The sequence below is a fragment of the Branchiostoma floridae genome, chromosome 11, assembly GCF_000003815.2.
Source record: "Branchiostoma floridae strain S238N-H82 chromosome 11, Bfl_VNyyK, whole genome shotgun sequence".
NCBI lineage: Eukaryota > Metazoa > Chordata > Leptocardii > Amphioxiformes > Branchiostomatidae > Branchiostoma > Branchiostoma floridae.
This window is the reverse complement of record NC_049989.1, coordinates 3,958,693-3,978,104: the sequence shown is the minus strand read 5'-3', so window position 1 is coordinate 3,978,104 and position 19,412 is coordinate 3,958,693. Positions and strand designations below refer to the sequence as shown.

Sequence of the window (19,412 nt, the reverse complement as noted above, 5' to 3'; positions counted from 1 at the left end):
CATATTCATGAGAATTAATAATGATGATGACTGCCTTTATTGTACATTCATGCCTCATTGAGCTAAGTACAGGCATACAGATAGATATACAATGTAAGGGTCCATTTATGAAGGATAAACATCCAGGTAAACAATATGACAAATACAATTCAATCTCCACGACTGGATGAAAAAGGAGAATGATTTACTTCGTACAACTACAAGGGTTGTTATAAAGTACATACATGTATGGTGATATTGAGATGACATGTTAAAGTGCCGGTTGTCCCACCACAGGCAGGTAGCAGGCGTGCCCATCACCAGTTTTGACACCGTCACCGTGGCCAGCGACCTGGACTCGGTCAGGACGGACACTGTTCGCGACAGGTTCCAGGAGATCATCGGAGGAAAAGGTTTGTAATGTGCTATTCTCTATCTTATGAAATCGTTTACTTGGTGGGCTACGTTATAAAAAAATGTGCCTAATATCTAGCAGTTTAGGCCACACCATTTTAATTGGTTGGTTCACGGATTTTAAAAAGATGCTTAACAGGAAAAACATCATGGAAACAAGGCCCAAGGACCAGGTGTACATGTTGTATGCTTTGGTGCACTCAAGATTATGGAGTGAACATGGTCATGTAACTTCCCTGCCCGTTGCGTTTATGATGTTCACTTGCTACATTCTTACGTAAAAAAATCTGTGAATCAACAAATTAAATTAGTGTGGCCATAGGACATTTTGAAAATTCCTTTTGAAAAGATTCACGCCATTTTTATCAGAAAAGATTCTTAGTGCAATTTGTAATACCGTGTGAAAGCACTGTTTTGGCTTGCTCAATGTCTAATTGTTTCCATTCTGAGTTTAATCGCATTGAGTACTCAGGAAGGTCACTTGGCTTCAAGGTCACACAGAAACAGCTATCTGCCAATGTGATTGCATTATGCAAATACTGTAAATGCATTTAATTTCGCGGTAGCTGGAAAAGGGACTGTTCGCGGTGGATTTAAGTTCGCGGTTACACCATAGACTGCAGTCTAATACCATAATAGAAAAATGTTCGCGGTGGTTTTAAGTTCGCGGTGAAGTGGTCACCGCAAAAACCGTGAACATTAATCCACCGCGAACATTTCTGCATTTACAGTAACTATTATGGCATGTAAATCACATGGACTATTAGTATTACTTTTATTGTCTAGTGTTTGGCTTAATCACACAGTCGCATAAATTTCCACAAGTTGCCATAGAATCTATATGCAAGAATCGTAAATTTGACAGATTTCTGTGTTTGTGAGTACATGTAGATCATTTCAGTAGCTTGTACTTCAGAATCTTGACCTTTTTCTTTCTCCTGAATTTCAATGAAGTGTCTTGATTCAATTCTGTTTTTTTTTTTAAAAACACATCAGGATCTGGCTCCAGGGCAACCACTGATTTTGAGCTGAGTGAAGCTGAATCTGAGAAACCACAAAAAAGGCATGCTGCTAACAGGAGAGGTAGGAGCTTACTCTAGCATAAACGTTTTTATCCTTTTTGTCTTGCTTGACTATAGAAAAGCTAGCTGTAGCAAAGCCACATTGCACTACATGTATCAGGTATGGAAGTAGTATTAAAATTTATCTTAAGCATAATGCTTGAAGTTTGACTGAAGAGAAAGAGGGAGAGAGATGCCACATACACCAAGATACACAGTTTTTTTCCTGGACCATCCATAACTTTTATTTCATAGGGAGTAGCCTGAATGTCACCTTCATGTTTTTTATGCTGTAGTCGATATACATTTTAAGGATTGCAAGAGGATGCTTGTACATGTAGCATCTACATTTGTAATACTGGTCTGTTAGTAATGTATCTGGAGAGCACCTATCGGCAGCTATTAGGAAGAGAGCAACATTTTCAAGAGCTCTAAGTACCACTTGCACCAAAGAGGATGGAAAAGAAGAGGTCTTTAATGGATGTAGAGTTGTCAATGTGAAATGTGGAGCTTTGTACTTATGTTATGTTGTTCGGAACTTATGTTTTCATATTCGTAGATTATGAAGCTTGCCGGTTCTTTATATTTTCTGCTCATAGAATTAGAAGGAGACAACGGTTAGGATGTATCATTTTTATGGTCTTTTGGTTTCTTTCTGCTTAGACACAGCATGATCTGTTCCTTGCCTTGTTTGTTGCGCTTGCCTTGAGGCATAAACGTGAACCACTGAGCATCTGCCATGTATCAACTATCACGCTCCAAGCTTTGCCCCTTTTTAAAGATTTGACAGATTTGGAAAACATTTCAACTACAAACACTATTCTTTAAAATCATGAAACTGGAGAATTTAGCCTAATGGTACAACATTAGACAAGAGACGGCGAAGGAACAAGTCGGGAAAGATGGTTGAGTATGCAACATGGGAGATTTGGAGGACAGAAGAAGGTCAAGGAATTTGGGAGATATGGAAAAGGAATTTTGAAGGTCAATTGCTTACTACAAGGCTTGCTGCAGTTTGGAGTGGTGTGTGCTTCTGTATCTTAAAAGGCTTGGTTTGGAGTACACATGTGGCCAGTACATGTGCCGTTGATAGATACTCATGATCATCATAATTTCTCTTGAAGATTCATCCCAATTACCGTTTGCAGAAGCACTAGAGGATGGACTGAGCGACTTTGAAAGCGTGAAAGCCTACCCTTCGCGCACACCCCGCTATGGAGTCGTAGTCGACAGTGAAGCTGAGGATATCGGTAGGAAACCTGTTGTCGTATACTAGATTGTGATGTGCTTTAATTCGATCAGTACCAATATAAGAATAACATTCGGCTGATTTGAAGGCGTTGTGCCTATCATGATTTTCTTGATTGATCAGATCAATTCCTGCTATGATGAATTTTTGAGTGCACAAATTCATACTAGAACAGATTTGTTGGAGAAATTACTGATTAGGACATAGTCAATGCAAGAAAAATGCAGATTCATAGACTTATCTAATATCATTCAAGTTTGAGACAATGTACAAGTCTTGTACTTAAGATTTGTTGCAGTGTTTATTTGCTTTATTAGTGATTTAGAGCCATGCCCATTCAAGATATTGACTTACTTGACTCAAACATTCTTTTGTGCGATAGACGTCTAAAAAACTTAAACAAAACAGCAAGAATTATTTAACATGCAGGCCTCTTATTACTAGTAATGTAATACACGAAGATTCCAAAAGTTAGGCATGTTCACAATAATCAAATGCAAAAAAAACAATTCAGCAACATTTTGTAAGAAACAAAGAGATAGGAAAATACATTTTGACAGCATTTAACCAAATATGCAGTTGAAACAATACTCATATTCATTATGCTACTCAAGCACAGGTGTTGTAAATTATTGCACGTAACGTTACGGTACCAATTTTCTAAAACTTAAACAGATGTGCGCAATCGTCTAAGAATTATGTGCAGAAAAAAATTACTCCGTGCATTTTTAAATGAGCCCTGTAATTATTGCAGGTTTGGACCACAAAATCCAACTATTCTCAGACTGTCATTACATTAATTAATTTTACATGCAGATCACTTTTTCACTGATATCATAAAAAGTTTGACAATACAAAAATCTACTACGGTGTCTGAGGTACACTAAATTATACAGATTTCTTCCAACAACAACTTTTCTATGGCTTAGACTTAGAGTGAAGGTTCTCTAAATTGAAATTGCTACCATTTTAATTTAAAAAGTAGTCATAACCAATAATTTTCCACCAAAAATTTCTATAATCATATTTTAAGTTAAAACAAGTGGAATTTCTCAGCATCTTGTACGGAAGTCTACTCTGACCTTGTAAGGCAGATGCAGCTTATTTAGGGATGCATTCCTGTCATTGCCCATTCTGCATTTACAGGCTGCCTCGCAGGCTGTATGGGTGTAGGTTGTCCCACATGTAGAGGTTGACCCAGGTGGAGAGGTTGCCTCACATGTAAAAGTTGTCCCATGGGTCTAGGTTGCGGTATGGGTGGAGACTGTCCCATAGGTGTAGGGTGTCTCATGGTTGTAGGCTGCCTCATTTGTAAAAGCTGTCCCATGGGTGCTGTCTGTCCGTGGGACGTGGGTGGTATGGGGGAAGGTCGCTGCATGGGTATGGCCTGCCCTATTGGTGCATGCTGTATGGATGTAGTGTGCACCATGGGCATAGACTTTACAGGTCTGGACTGCTGTCTGTGTGCAGCGAACATGGGTCTGCCATGCAGGGGCGGTCCGTACGTGGGTTGGTGCATGGGTGTGGGTTGATGCTGCACTGTCTGGCCCTGGGTGAATACGGCTGGCTGAATGGGTACGGCATGCACGGGTGTTACCATTTGTGGAGAAGGCCGCCCCATGGGTACATGCTGCCTTGCAGGTATCTGCTGCACTGGTGGTGCTTGGGTTATAGTGATGGCCTGTACGGGGCTTGGTTGTAGTGGCGGATAGGGGTGTGGCTGTGGGCACATCATGTATGTTGTTGGATGCTGCAAGTTGTGTGCAGGACCTGTTGGTGGCCCACTGCTTACCACATTGGGAACAGCGTGTCCCCATGGAAAGGATCCATCTCCAGTGTCTGTGTAACTCACAAATCCTGGAGACAGTTTGTTGCTTGGTCTAGGTATTGCTTGTGCCTCTATTGACATATGTTGTTGGATGCTGCCCTGAGAAGTAGTAGCAACACACTCTCTGTTGGCGAGGGTCCCAGACTGCTGTTTAATGTCTGTTTCTATCACGTCATCGTGCAACACTGTCTGCGGTGCTTCTTTGTTACCAAGCTCAATGGCAGCGTCAACGGCTTTCTTCAAGTTGGAGCCAAGTAAGGCTGTACCGTAGGCATTGAGGAGCCTACCATTAGACTGATACAGTCCTGCTTTGATCAGAATGGGTCGCTCCGTGCCCAAGTTCTCATTATCAACACACACGGCTGTGGCTATTGTTGTGCTGATGTCCCAGAGAAAGTCGTTGACTTGCTTGCGCTTGTACATCAGAGATATCTCCCTCCACGGTGGGATGAGCGAGAGAACTATGCAAGCGGATGGATACTTCTTCTGTGCCTTGGAGATCAGGACGTCGTAATTGTGAACGACATCGTCCGTGCTCCTTGTCATCCTGACGTCGTTCATCCCAATGTGGAGAATAAGGCATTTTAGCCGGGTGTAGTGCGTGTTCTTAAGACAGAGGGCTGCGTCTTGTATGATCTGTGCAGAATGTTTTGCCAGCTTAAGGTCTTTATGGAGCATCAGAGGTTGAATCCCCTTGATGTTCTCGTCCCCGATGAGTAAGATTTCTGCCTGTTCTTCATCATCATCGGGGTGATTAATCGATGTCTTAGGATGGGAAACCATGGCAGCAGGGTGGCTGTGCTTCAACGGCGCTTGTTTGGCACACACGTGGTCGTCGTTGCGCTCTTCCACATTTTCATTGATTACTGCTGCACTAGCATTTTCATTTAATGAGTCTGGATGGCTGAGAGATTGAACTTGGTAGTCGCGGAACATGTACTCTGTCGGTATTGCACACTCGCTTTGTACGGTCTCTGTTTCAAAATCGGTGGAAGAAGCATTCGTGGGATTGGTGTAGCAGAAATCTGTCTTGGCATCTCCATTTTCCACTTGGCACACTGTACTCATTTTTGACAGTTCGAGTTCAAGACGGGCCACCCTTTCATTCAGTTGTGTGTTAGCAGCTTCTAAAGAGACCACCCTGTCTGTCAGTGCTCTTATAAACGTTGCGCTCGTTACATTGTTTTCAGTATGAAACCCCTGACTTTGTCCAACAGGCACATTTCTCTTGCATTTCTCTGAGGCACTTTGTGTTACAGTTTCCAATTTTCCACTTCTCCTGTTTGTTGTTTCCTGTCCATTTTTGGCTGTCCCATTTACTAGGTCATACTGATTGTGCGTCTCTCTTTTCTCCTTTGTTACTCTCAGGGATTGAGATTTCCCTTGTTTTGTTGTCTTCTGCCGTTTTCCCTTGTTCCTGAGCTGTAAGCAGGTGTAGCAGATGTAATCCTTCTCCCCACAATCCACCAGATCGTCCAACAGGTTCTCCAGTAGCCCACTACAGTGGGAGTGGAACCACGTCTTGCACCCCCCACACTGGATAAAACTGTCGTCGTCATCGTTTTCCCTGCTGCATTTTCCGCAAATCCTATTAGTGTAAGCGTCGCCGCAAGAATCCAATTGCGACGTCGACTCTTCGCACGCCAATTTTCGATCGTTTGCAGCCATCTCTCTTTTGGGCCAGAAATCCACAAAGAGCTATGAGAAGTGCTTGCCTTCCTTATCACTTTGAATGCCTGGAAACACAAGCCATAATTGTACCTCTACTTCTTCTCTGAGCACATAACAGAAATGTACAGTACCTGGCACCACAGCAATGTCCTTTCATGACTTGAACATCTGATGTAATCAGCATGTGCAGACTGTTGCATCATTTTGTTCCCACCAGGATTTCTAGTTCTGTGCAGCCCTCGCTCCACAGTCAGGGTCACTCAGGGACAGAACAACATGTCTCCGCTTACAAACAGGAGAAACACCTGTTGCATTGTCTGGTCAGGGAGATCCTATTAGTCCACTGGCAGAGTCGTTACCCCAACAGGCATTGAATAGCCAGAGCACAAGCGATTCTGTATCAGCTGGCTTGCATATTCATCTAGAAAATAGGTAAACAACATATGATAGGACCGTGTAGCAGCCATATTGGTGCTGTATCACGTGTCAATTACTGTAAAATAGAACTGGTTTGGGCAGTCAGAGGCTCTCCTGGGGTTTACAAGGCAGCTTGACAAGGGTGACAAAATGAATTAACATGCTGCTGCCGAACCCAATTAGGCATTCAAATTTGGTACCAGCAGACTATTTGGAAGGAAGAAGATTAAACCTTTTGAGTCTTTAAGAAATCTAATTTTGTTGTTGAAGATTTGTACAGAAAGAAACTCTTTCTATAACAACCATACTCAATGACAGATTGACAGTCTACTGTTTTTTTAAGAAGGCAACAGATACAAATAAGGAAACTTAAAAAATGCTTATAAGTTTGTTACTGGGCAAAGAAACTTAAATTGGCCTTCTTCTTTATTAGAGTCCATTCCAAGACACCATGCGGATGTTTGTTGCCATTGTTTAGAATTGATTTTAAAGTTTTGTAATTATATGTCTAGGACATTTGATACTTCAGAAATATTTTTAACACTGTTTCAACTTTATAAATATTTCCCTGGTCCTGTAAAACTTTGGAAATATTCATGGTGTGGAATTGGATACTTCTAATGGTTTCTAAATAATGATAACAGCATTCTACCATTATTTACCATTTTCTACCATTTTTTGTAAATGGTTCGGTGGGCTGGGAAGATAGCAATTCACACATCCTTGCAAAGTATGGTTGGGTGCCATGCAACAATGGCCCCTCACAAAGGATCCACCAGTGCCCAGCAGTGAAATCTAAAAATATACAGATGCAACAATAGGGCTTACATTTATGGGGGCAATAAACTAATTTTACCATTTGGCCAGGTTTACCATTTTTTGTAAATATTTGTAAATGTGAAATAATCACAGAGAGGTTTCACAATTATTCTAAATAAAGATATTTTTGTACAGTTACTTTCAAAATGTTTCTAAAATATTCAAAGAAATTCAAATAAATGAGTATTTTCTTAGTGAATTTTTTGAAAATAATTTAATTATTGTGGCTCAGATATTCTTTTATTCAAAATAATTCAGACTAATTATAAATATCGCCTAAAAACCCTCATGGTGTCTTGGAATGGACTCTATCATGATTTCATTATGCTGAAACATTAGACATCAATTTTTCATATCACTGTCCTTAAGAATTCATGTCACTGAATAATTAATGACAGTGCTAATATAAGTTCCATGACATGATATGCAATTCAATTTGGCTTGAGGCTTAGAGAAAAAAATGTTGTGTTTCCTGTTTCCCTACCTACCCTAGAAAGACCTGCCGACCCTATACTAGTTTGGGGGTGGGCAGTGCAGTCACATAGCTTCCAGTTAGAGTTTTTCTCCTATTAAAGTAAAAACATTGCTTGACCTATCTAATGAAGGATGTTTCTATTATTATTTCAGTTTACTTTGGTAATCCCTACCTACCGACCAAAATTTTTTCAGGACTGAAACAGGAAACACAATGGAAAATTTCAGTCAAACGCATATTTTGTTGCTAAAATTTCAGTGAGAAATTATTTTGGTATGTTTGCTGAAATATAAGTTTTGATGGGTTAAAAACTCATCATTAGTTGATTGCAATATATCTAACACTGACTTGTTTTTATAGTTGATATTTTGATTTTTAACATTTAGTAGGTAAAGGGACGGATCATATGTTTTGAAAATGGGGGGAAATTTCACATAGGGATTAAGGGGAAAATGATTGAAATTTGGAATCAAAACTTAATGCTATATAAATAATTTTCACAGGCCTGAATTTGCAGTCAGTTCTTGATGGTGTTAATTTGATACCATATACATGTGCATCATGTAATTTCTAAGAGTAATTTCTGAATTATTGCAAACTCAGAATTTTTTTTATTGACAATTTCTTGTAGGTATGTTAGATATACTAGTCATCATACCACCATACATTTTTACCTGACAAGCATAAACAAGTTACAAGAGTCACAATGATTAGATTAACTGATTAACTGACTGAATTCCATGTTACAGTTTATTGTTAATCATGATCGCCTTTATCTCCATCGCCTGACAAAGTTGACATTCCATGTCGACATGTCAAACTTTACTGCTACTTTTCTGCACTCTCATTCTTTCAGTTAGAGAAGCAGCAGCCTTTCCTCACACACCTGTTGCTCACTTTTGCTGTCACAAACATTGTCTTAGTTTTCAACATCAGATTTCACACTTTGTTCAAACGTTATCGATTGAACCGTTTGATTGTTTTTTCTGTGCACCATGGCAGACAACGAACGAGAGACGGAAGTTGTGAGTGATGTTGAGGACAGCCCCAAACACGCCAGCCCAGAGTTCAACAAGCAGGACAGCTACTTCAGGTAATATTACTTCAATTTATCATTCTGACTATTCCTACTATCATGGTAACTAGACCTCTTCTTCAGTTTCCTTAAGTTTGCAGTTGTGTATTAACAAAACCATGCAATGATCTGTCCTTTTCTTCTAACAAGTTTGCCAGTTGTCCCCATATCACCGATCAAATCTATCTACAATGTTTTGACATCAGTTCGTAACAAAATGCATCCTGTTTACATGTGGGTGGTTGTGTCATGAACAATGCGAAATGCCCTTTAACTGTTGGCAAGCAAAAGGCAACGTTTATTGCTGCCGTCACGGTGATAGGATAGATTTTCGTTCTCTTATGCTGCCCTTATGTCTACCTCATACATATGTATGAAGGTTGAAGAATTTTTGTGTTGTGAGGATGTCACTTTGCTACCAAACAAAGTCACGGGAGGTGAGAGAAGGCTAGAACTAAGTCAGCAGTCATGCTTATTTTGCTACTGCTTTATAATATATACTGCTGTACAGGTTTATGTATTAAAAATAATTAATTATTGTGAAATTTTACCTCGAAAGAAGTTGTTCAGGATTTACCATTCTTTATGCCACATGCGTGGAATATCAGAATTTGCAAAATCAGTCAATTTCATGCCATGTTTTTTAGTTTTACATTGCGTATTATATTTTTTAGTCATTTCTTTTCTATGGCTTGGAAAACCCTGTCTTCAAGATGTTGCAGGGCTTATATTCGAACCCTCCTTTAAGGTTTTAGTCGCATTTTCCTAGAAGAGGAAGAGTATCATATTGGTGGGCAATTAGGCATATTGTTTCTGCTTGCAATTCAATCCAAGCATAGGTGTAGCTAGGAAGTTGTAAGGAAAGATAGAAAAGGGAAATATAATCCTCTCCCATGCAGCCCCCTTAGCACTAGCCCTCCTAATGTAGATTAAATTTATCTTTGGTATCCACTTTGCATGTAAATTGTTCCACACATGTGCAGAATTTGTAGATGGGTTTAGCTGTGCCGTCGTCTTCCTGTTTACATCATTTTTTCCATTCCGTTTCCACACATGCGGCTTGCGCAGCGACGGAGCCATAAGAAACAGGAGACAGTCTCTCATGCGCCGCTTGGCCGCCATTGACACGCGAGGATCCGTGAGCTTTGACTCGTACTGCGAGTCGCACACCAACAGCGAGGGTAGCTCGTTTGAAAACGACGATCTAGCATCGATGGAGGTAATTCAGCGCCTCCGTGCTATCGAGGCAAGTGGCTGTGGTAACGATGATGACGATGATGTATTTGAAAGCCCCAGTGTGAATGAAATAGCCTCTCCGAAGGGCATCCCTGTATTAGAAGTGTCTGAAGTAGAAAATGATGATCGCCAATATTTGGAGGGTAATGAGCAACAGGCTGACCCCACCAAACTCAGTGACTACAAGGCAGTGTTTATAAGTAACTGGATGGGGGCCAAACAGCCATACGAGAATGACGTAGACTACATGTTGCGTATTCGCAGTGCAGCTTCGTCGCCGGGACCCGGGTGCCTGTCACGGGGGTCTAGTTTTGACAGCTCAGGAACGGTGAGCGATCTGCTTGAGCATCGGGTAGGCAGCGCAGAACAGACACTGGTGGAGCTGGGGTTCGGGGGCGCCGGGTTCGAAATCCCCGTTCGATTTCTACCATCACTCAGGCAAAGGTTGAAGAGCCAAGCCAACGCCTTTTGGCAAGCTGGGCAAGATGCGAAGCTAACCACCGCATTATGGAGCTCAAGACACAGTTCCCAGGACTTAAGCAGCGATGACGGACAGTCGGATGCCCAGAGTCTCAGGAGTATCGAAATCGAATCGGAAAGTCTGATATTCGGTAGACAGCAAGCTGAGCAAGCTGAGGAAAAAATGGCCAAACTTGACCAAGTAGGAGTAGAGGAATTGGTGACAGAAGTACATGTAAAGGAAATGCAGAGGCCAGGGAAGATGGTCAAAATAGCAGAAGACTGTGAGAAACCTAGCGACACCACAACACACAGTGTTGAAGATGCTGCCTCTAAACGGAAGAGGTTGGTCAAAGCAGCTACCATCACCTCCGTAGCTGCAGAAGCAATGAACAATCCATGGAAGACACCAAATATCAGGAATGGCTCAGCCCCCGCCCCAGGAATGGCCCTGCTGGGTCGTACCATGTTGGACATGCTGCGACTCAAGAGGAAGCGGATGCACTTCGTGAAGCAGAAATCCCTCCCGACGAACCTCGAGACGTTGCCGGAAGTAGAGGAAAAGCCACGGCTGTTTCAGAGCTCGAGCTCTGAGAGCAAGCAGAATAGCAGTCCGACGCAAAGTGCAGAGGACCCAAACGCTGATTTAGGAAGTGTTGTCAAAGACAGCAGCCCGGAAAAGTCCAGCATTCCTGCTATAGAAGTCCTTAGCTGTAGTTCAAATAATGGGAAAGAAATTGGTGAAGAAAATAAGGGAGACAGTTCTGCACCAACTGAAGAATTAGATGAAACTGTTTCACCTGCAGAAAATGATTATGAAGGTACGGAGCACATGCTGACCGGTGGACAGCATGGCAGTTTGGTCAATGCTGAGCCTGCTTTCCAAAGAAGTGTAGAACTGCCGGTCAAAGGACCATGTAGCAAAGGGATTACAGTAGAAGGACTGGATAACAATCACTCAAGCAGAGCAAACGATTTGACAGACAGTAAACGTCGTGGGATAAGGAAGGAGGACCTTGGGTACCCAGAATTTGCACAAAGAGGTGAATGTGCTCACTACAAGGTGTCGAACCTCTCAGAGATCTCAGGACACGATTTGCAAGCCCAGACCAGCGCATGGCCAAATGTCACGCTTTTTGTGCGGAAAGTTGCATACAAAGAGAGCCTAATGTTGGAACGCCCTCTTATTCTTCAGTTGCCAATCGAAACTGCACATCAGTGTTTCAGTGACAAGGTAACAGTTACAAGCAATATGCTGCTACAGGATGGTCAAGCCATCGGCCAAGTAACAGATTTTTATGGTAGTGAGAAGCTGGAAAGTTGTTCTAGTGGTAGCGGCCCCAACCATAATCCTTGTTCAAATGTTTGGCAAACAGATTCCAGCGTACACTGTAGGAGAATTCTGCCCAATGCTGCTAATGTAGGTTACATTCCTGACGACGTTTGTCAAGGAGAACAAACAATTCGACCAACGGTTTGGATGGAAACCTATCGTAATGCCTCAACCACACTTGAGACCTCACCTCAAACAGAGCACTCCAACAGAGGTGTATCGAACCCTACAAACAAGCCTTTCTTTGAAATGGGAAAAATGACTAACATTAACACCACCTGTTTGGACAGGTTAGTACAATGTGCTTTAATTTGTGGTGTCACAGTGCAGCTGCGTATCTCCTGTCGCGTCACCATGCCATGTCAAAGTCTCACTTCTTGTCTTGCTACTTGTTCTTGATAGATAGTCATGATGTAAAATGTCAAGGCAATGTCCTGCCGTACGCTGACTCATGTTTGCTTTCGTGTATTGTTGAAATATATATATGTTTTGATTAAGTAACAGTGATAGCATGTACGGATTGTCTGCATATTTTGCGTGTGGTTCGTACATGGTGTACTTGTTCTTGAGAGATTGATGTAAAATGTCAAAGCAATGTCCTGGCGTTCGCTGACTGGTGTTTGCTTTTGTGTATGAGAGTGTTGAAATATTTATGTTTTGATTAGTTACACTGTGAGTATGGTGTACAGGCTGTCTGCATATTTTGCGTGCCTTTAATGTTGTGGCCATAGCAAATGTGGTGCGTGTATGGTGCGCATTCCAAAACTTTCCTGAGACCTATCACTAGTATCAGTACTACGCTGTGATGAATGGTAGTGTTTGCTAATTGGCAATAAAATTCCCAGTTCAAGCTGCACAATACTTAAAGTTGCACCTATTGACAATGTGTTGTTTTCATGTCTACATTTTTGTTGTATTTCATGTTGTGTAGTAATGTGGATGTCGACAGTGATTGTTGTAATTCTGTGTCTCTTGTTATAGAATTGTTTTGTCAATGGCTTGGCTCGATGTAATAAAAGAGTTTGATTTGATTCTTGTTGTTGTGTACATGTCATTTTTCAGATAATTTACCAGTGTTTTTTCTCCACTGTTGCCAGATGTAACATCTTAATCCCAACCCTTTCTTTCCCTTAAGCTGTACAACTGTATTTGCAAGACCAAAAATGGCCATTAAGAAAACATGTAGGGTTTAACCAGTCTTATACTAGAATGTAGCATTGTGCCCTGTCCAAATCTTAGCTTTTTGTCAAGGGAAAAAATAAAGTTAATACTAGGTAAAATTAAAATGAAAAGAAACCATCTTCAAATGTATGAAAAGGGACTGTTTTAATGAAACCTTTAATTCTTGGTTTACCCTGTCACCAGTAAGAAGCTTGGATGCAGAGTGTTTGGTTACTAAGGACATTGGGAAGCTCAGAAACAATACGCCCCTCCCCTGGTGTATCATGCAGCTCTGTGCTTATCTATTGGTTCAATCTTCCATTGTCTCCAATCTTTGATACCTTTGAATCAGCCACGCAGCTGGAATGTTGTGCTGCATACCGGACGCACCTTTCATTGTTAAGGTGCAAGCGCAATACATGTACATGTTTGTCATTAGACCTTTTAGTTTTACTTTTCATCTGATCATTATTCTGACATTTTCTGTACGCTTGCTTGTGTTATACTTATCCTAGTCGCAATATTCTGAAACCCTTTGTATTTGAATGTGCAATATGTCATTAGACCTTTTAGTTAAAAATTACGTTTCATCTGTTTGTTTCCACAACCTCTATGCACATGATTGTGTTACAGTCTAGTACTTATTCCAGTCGCAATATTCTGGAACCCTCTGTATTTGAATGTGCTAATGTGGTCAAATCTTATGTCTCGTTGTGTGCCTTGATATGCTTTAGAAGCTTGGATGTGATGTAAACTCTGTTTCCTTTTGTGATTGTCCCTAGTATGATGATTTTGTCTACAATTTGATCTCATTGTGAAATCTAAAATTAATATAGCAATGATTTAACTGTGCGTCCATCAGGAGTAGTAGACTAGGAGCAATGGGACCCAGTGAAGGTGGGAGGAGAGACTCTGGCAAGATGCAGTCCACACCCAAGACGTACTCTACTCTACCTGATGTATCGGCCAGTATGCCTGACGTGTCCGCTATCAGTGTTTCCTCGGACAGAAACAGGGTGAGACATCTTGTGTCTTGATTGGGTTCAAGGAATCTGGTGTTTTGGGACAAAATAAACCTGAGAAAGAGAATGATTTATTTAATTTGTAAAACATCGCAGCCTTTACTGAGGCTGAATTGTGTGATACATTGCAATGGATGAATAAGTGCTCACCTAAACCTAATTATGTCATTCTTGTCTCATCCAAATAGATGTGTTAAATGTGTGTGTATCACAAAGAAAGGATTGTGCTATGTAGCTATGTAAAAGCAGGGCGATAAGTTTGTATTCTATCAAGTGAGCTACATGTATTAGAATGGAGATGCTGATTACAAACTTTGGGGGCTTTCAGATTTCAATTTGTTCATGCGAACACATTTTGTCTCTGGTATCATAATAAAATTATATTAAAACTCAAACCAACTGCTTGTGTTCAGAGCCCAGGTCTCGGCGGACGCTATCGCTCCTATGAGGACATCAACTCTACGATGGTGCCTCGCACAGAAAGGACCAGCCACAGTCCGTCTAGCCTGCGGGATGCTGAGCAAGGGTTACGGGATGCTCAAACTCAAAAACAGGTGAGGATTTGTGCACCTTGCTATCTCCAAGAGCTTTTATTATTATATGATAGTAGTATACAGTATATAATTATGCTGCTAGGGTCACAGGGGTGGGCAGCAGTTGGCTAGTCTTCACACCACAGTTCCTCCAAGCGGCTCTGTCCAGCGGGTTCTGACTTGTATTGCACAAAATAAACAATATAGTACAAATACAGTGCTAATTTCCAAGGGAAAGGTAGTAACTGTAAACTAATTAATTAAAAGTGAATTCTCAGGTAAAAGCTGCATGTTATTCACTCAATCACTGGCTTCAAATCATGCCATTTAACTTTTAGCCTTGAAGGGGTGTGCAGTTTCTTTCTGGTCTGATCAGACTCCTGCCTCCTTGTGTCTGTTCATGGCACTGCAGATCATGCCAATCCTAGAGTTCTTCATCCTTGTAGACTGACGTACGTTGTATAAAACCTTTGGACCCTGACTTCATAGCTTTTACAGCATCTATACAATGAAGTAGAGGAAGCATAAATCCCTTCAAGAGGTTTACAGCAATGAATTTTTCATACAACACCCTTGAACATATTGACATCCATGGGGGTTCTAGATCACCTTTTCCCATACACCTGTCTAGTGAACCTTTTATCCCTGGTGCTACCGGTATTTACAGCCTTAACGGTTACTGCACTTATTAGTATCCTTTTGACCCATTCCTGTTGCCTGGATATACCCTAGCCCTGGACCCCCCCGGGGATTGAAATATACGGTGATTGATGATCAAGACTTGTTGTCTAACAGAAGGAAAGTCTTACCAATTATAGAAGAAATAGTTGTCGTAATTGAACCCTTTGCAAAGTTGTCTTCAAAAGTTTAATGGCATTGTCTTTTCAAGTTGAACTTGTTGGACATGTTGTGGAGATGGGCTTTCTTCTGTGAGAGGAAGATAAACTTTGAATCGAACAGGTGGCCGCTACTATTCATACCCCTGTCACTCAGACAAAGGAGGCACTTGTCCGCCCCCTCTCAACATTTTCTAGGCTCCCAGACGTTAATAGTCATGGCTATTGGTGAATTTGGTCAGGCTAGAAAGCCTTTTTTGTGCGAATGAAGTTGACTTCTGCACCTTTGCACAGGTGTGTATAGAAGTAATGAACAGGTGACCTCATTATCACCTGGCATCGCAATAGGAGGTGTGAAACTGGAATTACCACAATTATCTCCTGGGGCTGCCTGATAGCTATAGTCACCAGCCTTTTCACCAAGAGATAACGCTACCATCCAGACAATGGTGCTCCTTCTGCTATGATTGGTCGCTTCATCACGCTCTGTTGTGAATGAAAGTTTGGTAGCGTCCCTGCATTGGATCAACCTGTAGACTATGTAAACATGTAGCTGTTGAAGCTTATAATGGACCAAAATGCTCCTGTAAAGTACAGGTTGGATTTTCCTGACCTAGCCTTGGTAAGTGTTTGCTAAGAAGTCATTGGGTTCGGTTTCAAAAATGATGATTGTCTCCATTATTAGACACTATTGTGTGATAATTACTTTCTTCAACAAGACAGCACACGTACTTAAAGGCTGTTCTATATAGAAAATAGATAGAAGGGAAAGGCAGCACATTGAATTGTAGTTCCATCTGTATTTGTATTTATATAACAGATGCTCTGTTTTGGAAATTGGTTATAGGCCACTACTCTTTATGTTTGTATTTTCTTGTCTTGAACACCCTTTTTTATTTGCTCAATCACTTGTGTCCGCATGCAGCATGTGTGTATTTGTCAAAGAAAACCTAATCAGAGAAATTTTTGGAAATGAACCTTTGCTGTTAAAACGACATCATTTGTTGCAACATTGAGACCTGTATTGCATTTGAATAAGAATCGTTATAATCTCTACCATATTTGCCATATGATATACAGTGTATGATTCCCTCGTATATTCAGCATGTGTGTATTTGTCAAAGAAAACCGGCTCAAAGAAATTTTTCGAATTACTTTTTACTGTGTAAATGTACGTATACTAAAGGAAACATCATTTGTTGAGACCTATGTATTGTATTTGAATAGGAGTTTTTATAATGCCATTGTGTTGTGGTCTGTAGACTGTGCTGTCCGAGATGAGGGAGATTCAAGAGTCGCTAAAGAACAAGAGGTCAGAGGTCAACCAGGCTGAACATGACGTCCAGGACATGCAAAGCAAATCAGATGAGCTCAGGTAAGACAGTTGAATTATTGAACCTTTTCCCAGGTTTAGTTTAAAAAAAAGTTCTTTCAGCATTTTCTATCTTTTGACTTTGTTTTCTCTAAATGCTTGCTTTGTTATTTCTGTGCCTTTGTGTTTTTTCTTTGTCTCACTCTTGATTTCTCCAAGCTAGTTATGATTCCTTAAAAAAAGGTTTTTGTTGACTTAAAGTTTTCTAACAGTTTCCTCTCTGAAATTCTTAGTCCAATCCATTCAGAATGAATGTTGTGAAGCTTAGTGACCTACATTTTGATTGGGTAGAATTCAATACTTGAAACTTGACTCACCACATAAATAGTAAAATGGCCTTATCTGTTGTGTTATTTTGTAAACAGTTGAGTAAACTCTCTAGATTTTATTGTCATACACATAAGTCATAAATGGCTTCAAGATTTATACCATGGTATGATTAGTGTAGTGTATTAGACCCATCTGTTGAAAGAAACAATGTTCTATTTTAAGCAGGCCTAAATCAATCTACACACAAATGTTACTCCTATAATCAACCCTCTACTGTTTTGTAAACACCACACTCTGCTATTGCCTGTACACAGGTCAGAGATCATGATGCTGGAGTACAAGCGAGACAGTGTGGAGAAGGAACTACAGGGGCTGCACAAGAACATGGAGGCCATGACCAGGCCTTCCAGCCGCCAACGGGACCGAGAGGAACTTGGCATGTCCAAGGATCAGGTGAGCCTCGGATTGGTATAAGCAAGATTGCCTGGCATGATTCAATAGAGTATGTATGAACAATCCAGGCTCTGGTTCAGATGGTTTAGAGTTTGCTTCCCTGCCTTTTACCACTCATTTGATTGTTGAACTACTGCAAATGATGGTTAAAGACTTAATTTAGTAGCAGAAACAAGTTTTGTTTTAAACTTGTGGTTCAAACTTACAGCAATAATGCATTAGACATGCATACAATGTATATTCCTTAGTCTGTGTAACACATACTCTGCTGTCCGGGGCTGTAACTGGCCCTTTCCCACAAATACAGGAGACCGGCAGATGTAGGGGCAAACCGCTATAAGCGAGAGTTAATCAGGCTATATATTCCTGAAGTCATGCATTTGAAGTGAAAATGAATCCACTACGAACACCCCCCCCCCCCCCTAGGTGTTGGAAGTCGTGCGTGAGCGGGATGAGTTGCGAGCGCGCCTGCGGAGCGGGGAGGGTCAGATCAGCGGTCTGGAGCGGAAGGAGCTGGAGAGACAGCTGAACGCGGCCAAGGAGGACCTCTTCAGCGAACAGCGCAAGTCTCGAGCAAAGGTGGAGGAGTTGCAAGATGTAAGCAATACCATAAATCTTTTTTTTAGATACTGTTCTCTTTATTCTGTTACAGTATACATGTAGGGGGAACATTTCTGTCCTTATGCTATCAAATATAGAATATATTAATTCAGACAATCATACACCAGTATAGGGCTGTCTCCAGGACCTGTCCCTCCGTCCCCGGATGGAAACTTGCTTGTTGGGATGGAAAAAATCCATCCTGTCTATCGAAGATATCTTCATGACAGGGAATTAATGAAAATGTACTTTTGTTGTGTTAAAGTACAGATTGAGCCATGAAAATTAACAATTAGTGTTACAAATTCAAAGCTGGAGACTGCCTTGCACCAAAATCAAACATCTGCATTACATATCACTGCATCAGATTTTTGTTTGTGTGGCCTTTTTTTGCATGATTTTTTAGATTTAAGCCTAAAGAGGTGGATTATTTAATATTTAATATTACACTTTACCTACAGGACCTTGAGGAGTGCAAGCGACAACTGGAAGAGTCTCAGCTGGACAAGGGGGATGCTGTCCACCAGATGGAACAGCTACATCTCAAAGTCAAGGAACTGGAGCGGGCCAGGAAGAGGGACATTGAGGTCAGAACCAAAATCTATATGACTTTATACATATTTTTATTTAAGAGGATGATGGCAATGATCTAATACATATTGCTGTCTTCATTTTGAAAAGGTTTTATGTTGTTATCACTGACAACATTATGTTTTGTATATGACGTATCTCTGAACTCCTATTTGTACAACTCTACTTTCATCCCATCATGTACTTTATGACTTACATAACCAAATTAGAATGAAAAAAAAGCTTATGCCAATAACAGGTATGACAAGGTGAACATGTGTGATTGTTTTTAGCAATTCTAAAACTGTGTTGAACAGTTAATACATATTCTACGTTGACTATAGTTCGTAACATTTACTCTATATTCCACAGAACAAGACAGATGCGGTAGATAAGGCCAGCAAGAGAACCTGGGCAGAGTTGACCGACTTGAGATCACAGCTCGCAGACAGAGACAGGAGGATTGTCTCTCTAGAAGCAGAGCTCCATGAGAAAGACAAGCTGAACAGAAAACTTCAGGAGACTGTTTACAAGATGCAAGAGGAGCTCAGCCAGGTACGGGTTGCTTTCCTGTTGGTG

General features: G+C 41.0%; 1 protein-coding gene across 7 annotated transcripts in view; it reads left to right on the top strand.

Moving 5' to 3' along the window:
• LOC118425669 (trichohyalin-like) overlaps positions 1-19,412 on the top strand; it is a 49,477-nt gene that overhangs the window by 19,939 nt on the left and 10,126 nt on the right. For 6 of the 7 annotated variants that reach the window (XM_035834670.1, XM_035834668.1, XM_035834671.1 and 3 more), the window contains 11 exons: positions 277-392; positions 1,390-1,476; positions 2,603-2,704; positions 8,916-9,006; positions 14,040-14,193; positions 14,613-14,753; positions 16,831-16,943; positions 17,525-17,663; positions 18,090-18,260; positions 18,725-18,850; positions 19,206-19,388. In XM_035834670.1, coding sequence (XP_035690563.1) covers positions 277-392; positions 1,390-1,476; positions 2,603-2,704; positions 8,916-9,006; positions 14,040-14,193; positions 14,613-14,753; positions 16,831-16,943; positions 17,525-17,663; positions 18,090-18,260; positions 18,725-18,850; positions 19,206-19,388 — 1,423 coding nt within the window. The remainder of the gene's footprint in view (positions 1-276; positions 393-1,389; positions 1,477-2,602; positions 2,705-8,915; positions 9,007-14,039; positions 14,194-14,612; positions 14,754-16,830; positions 16,944-17,524; positions 17,664-18,089; positions 18,261-18,724; positions 18,851-19,205; positions 19,389-19,412) is intronic. The other variant, XM_035834672.1, reaches the window with a different exon arrangement.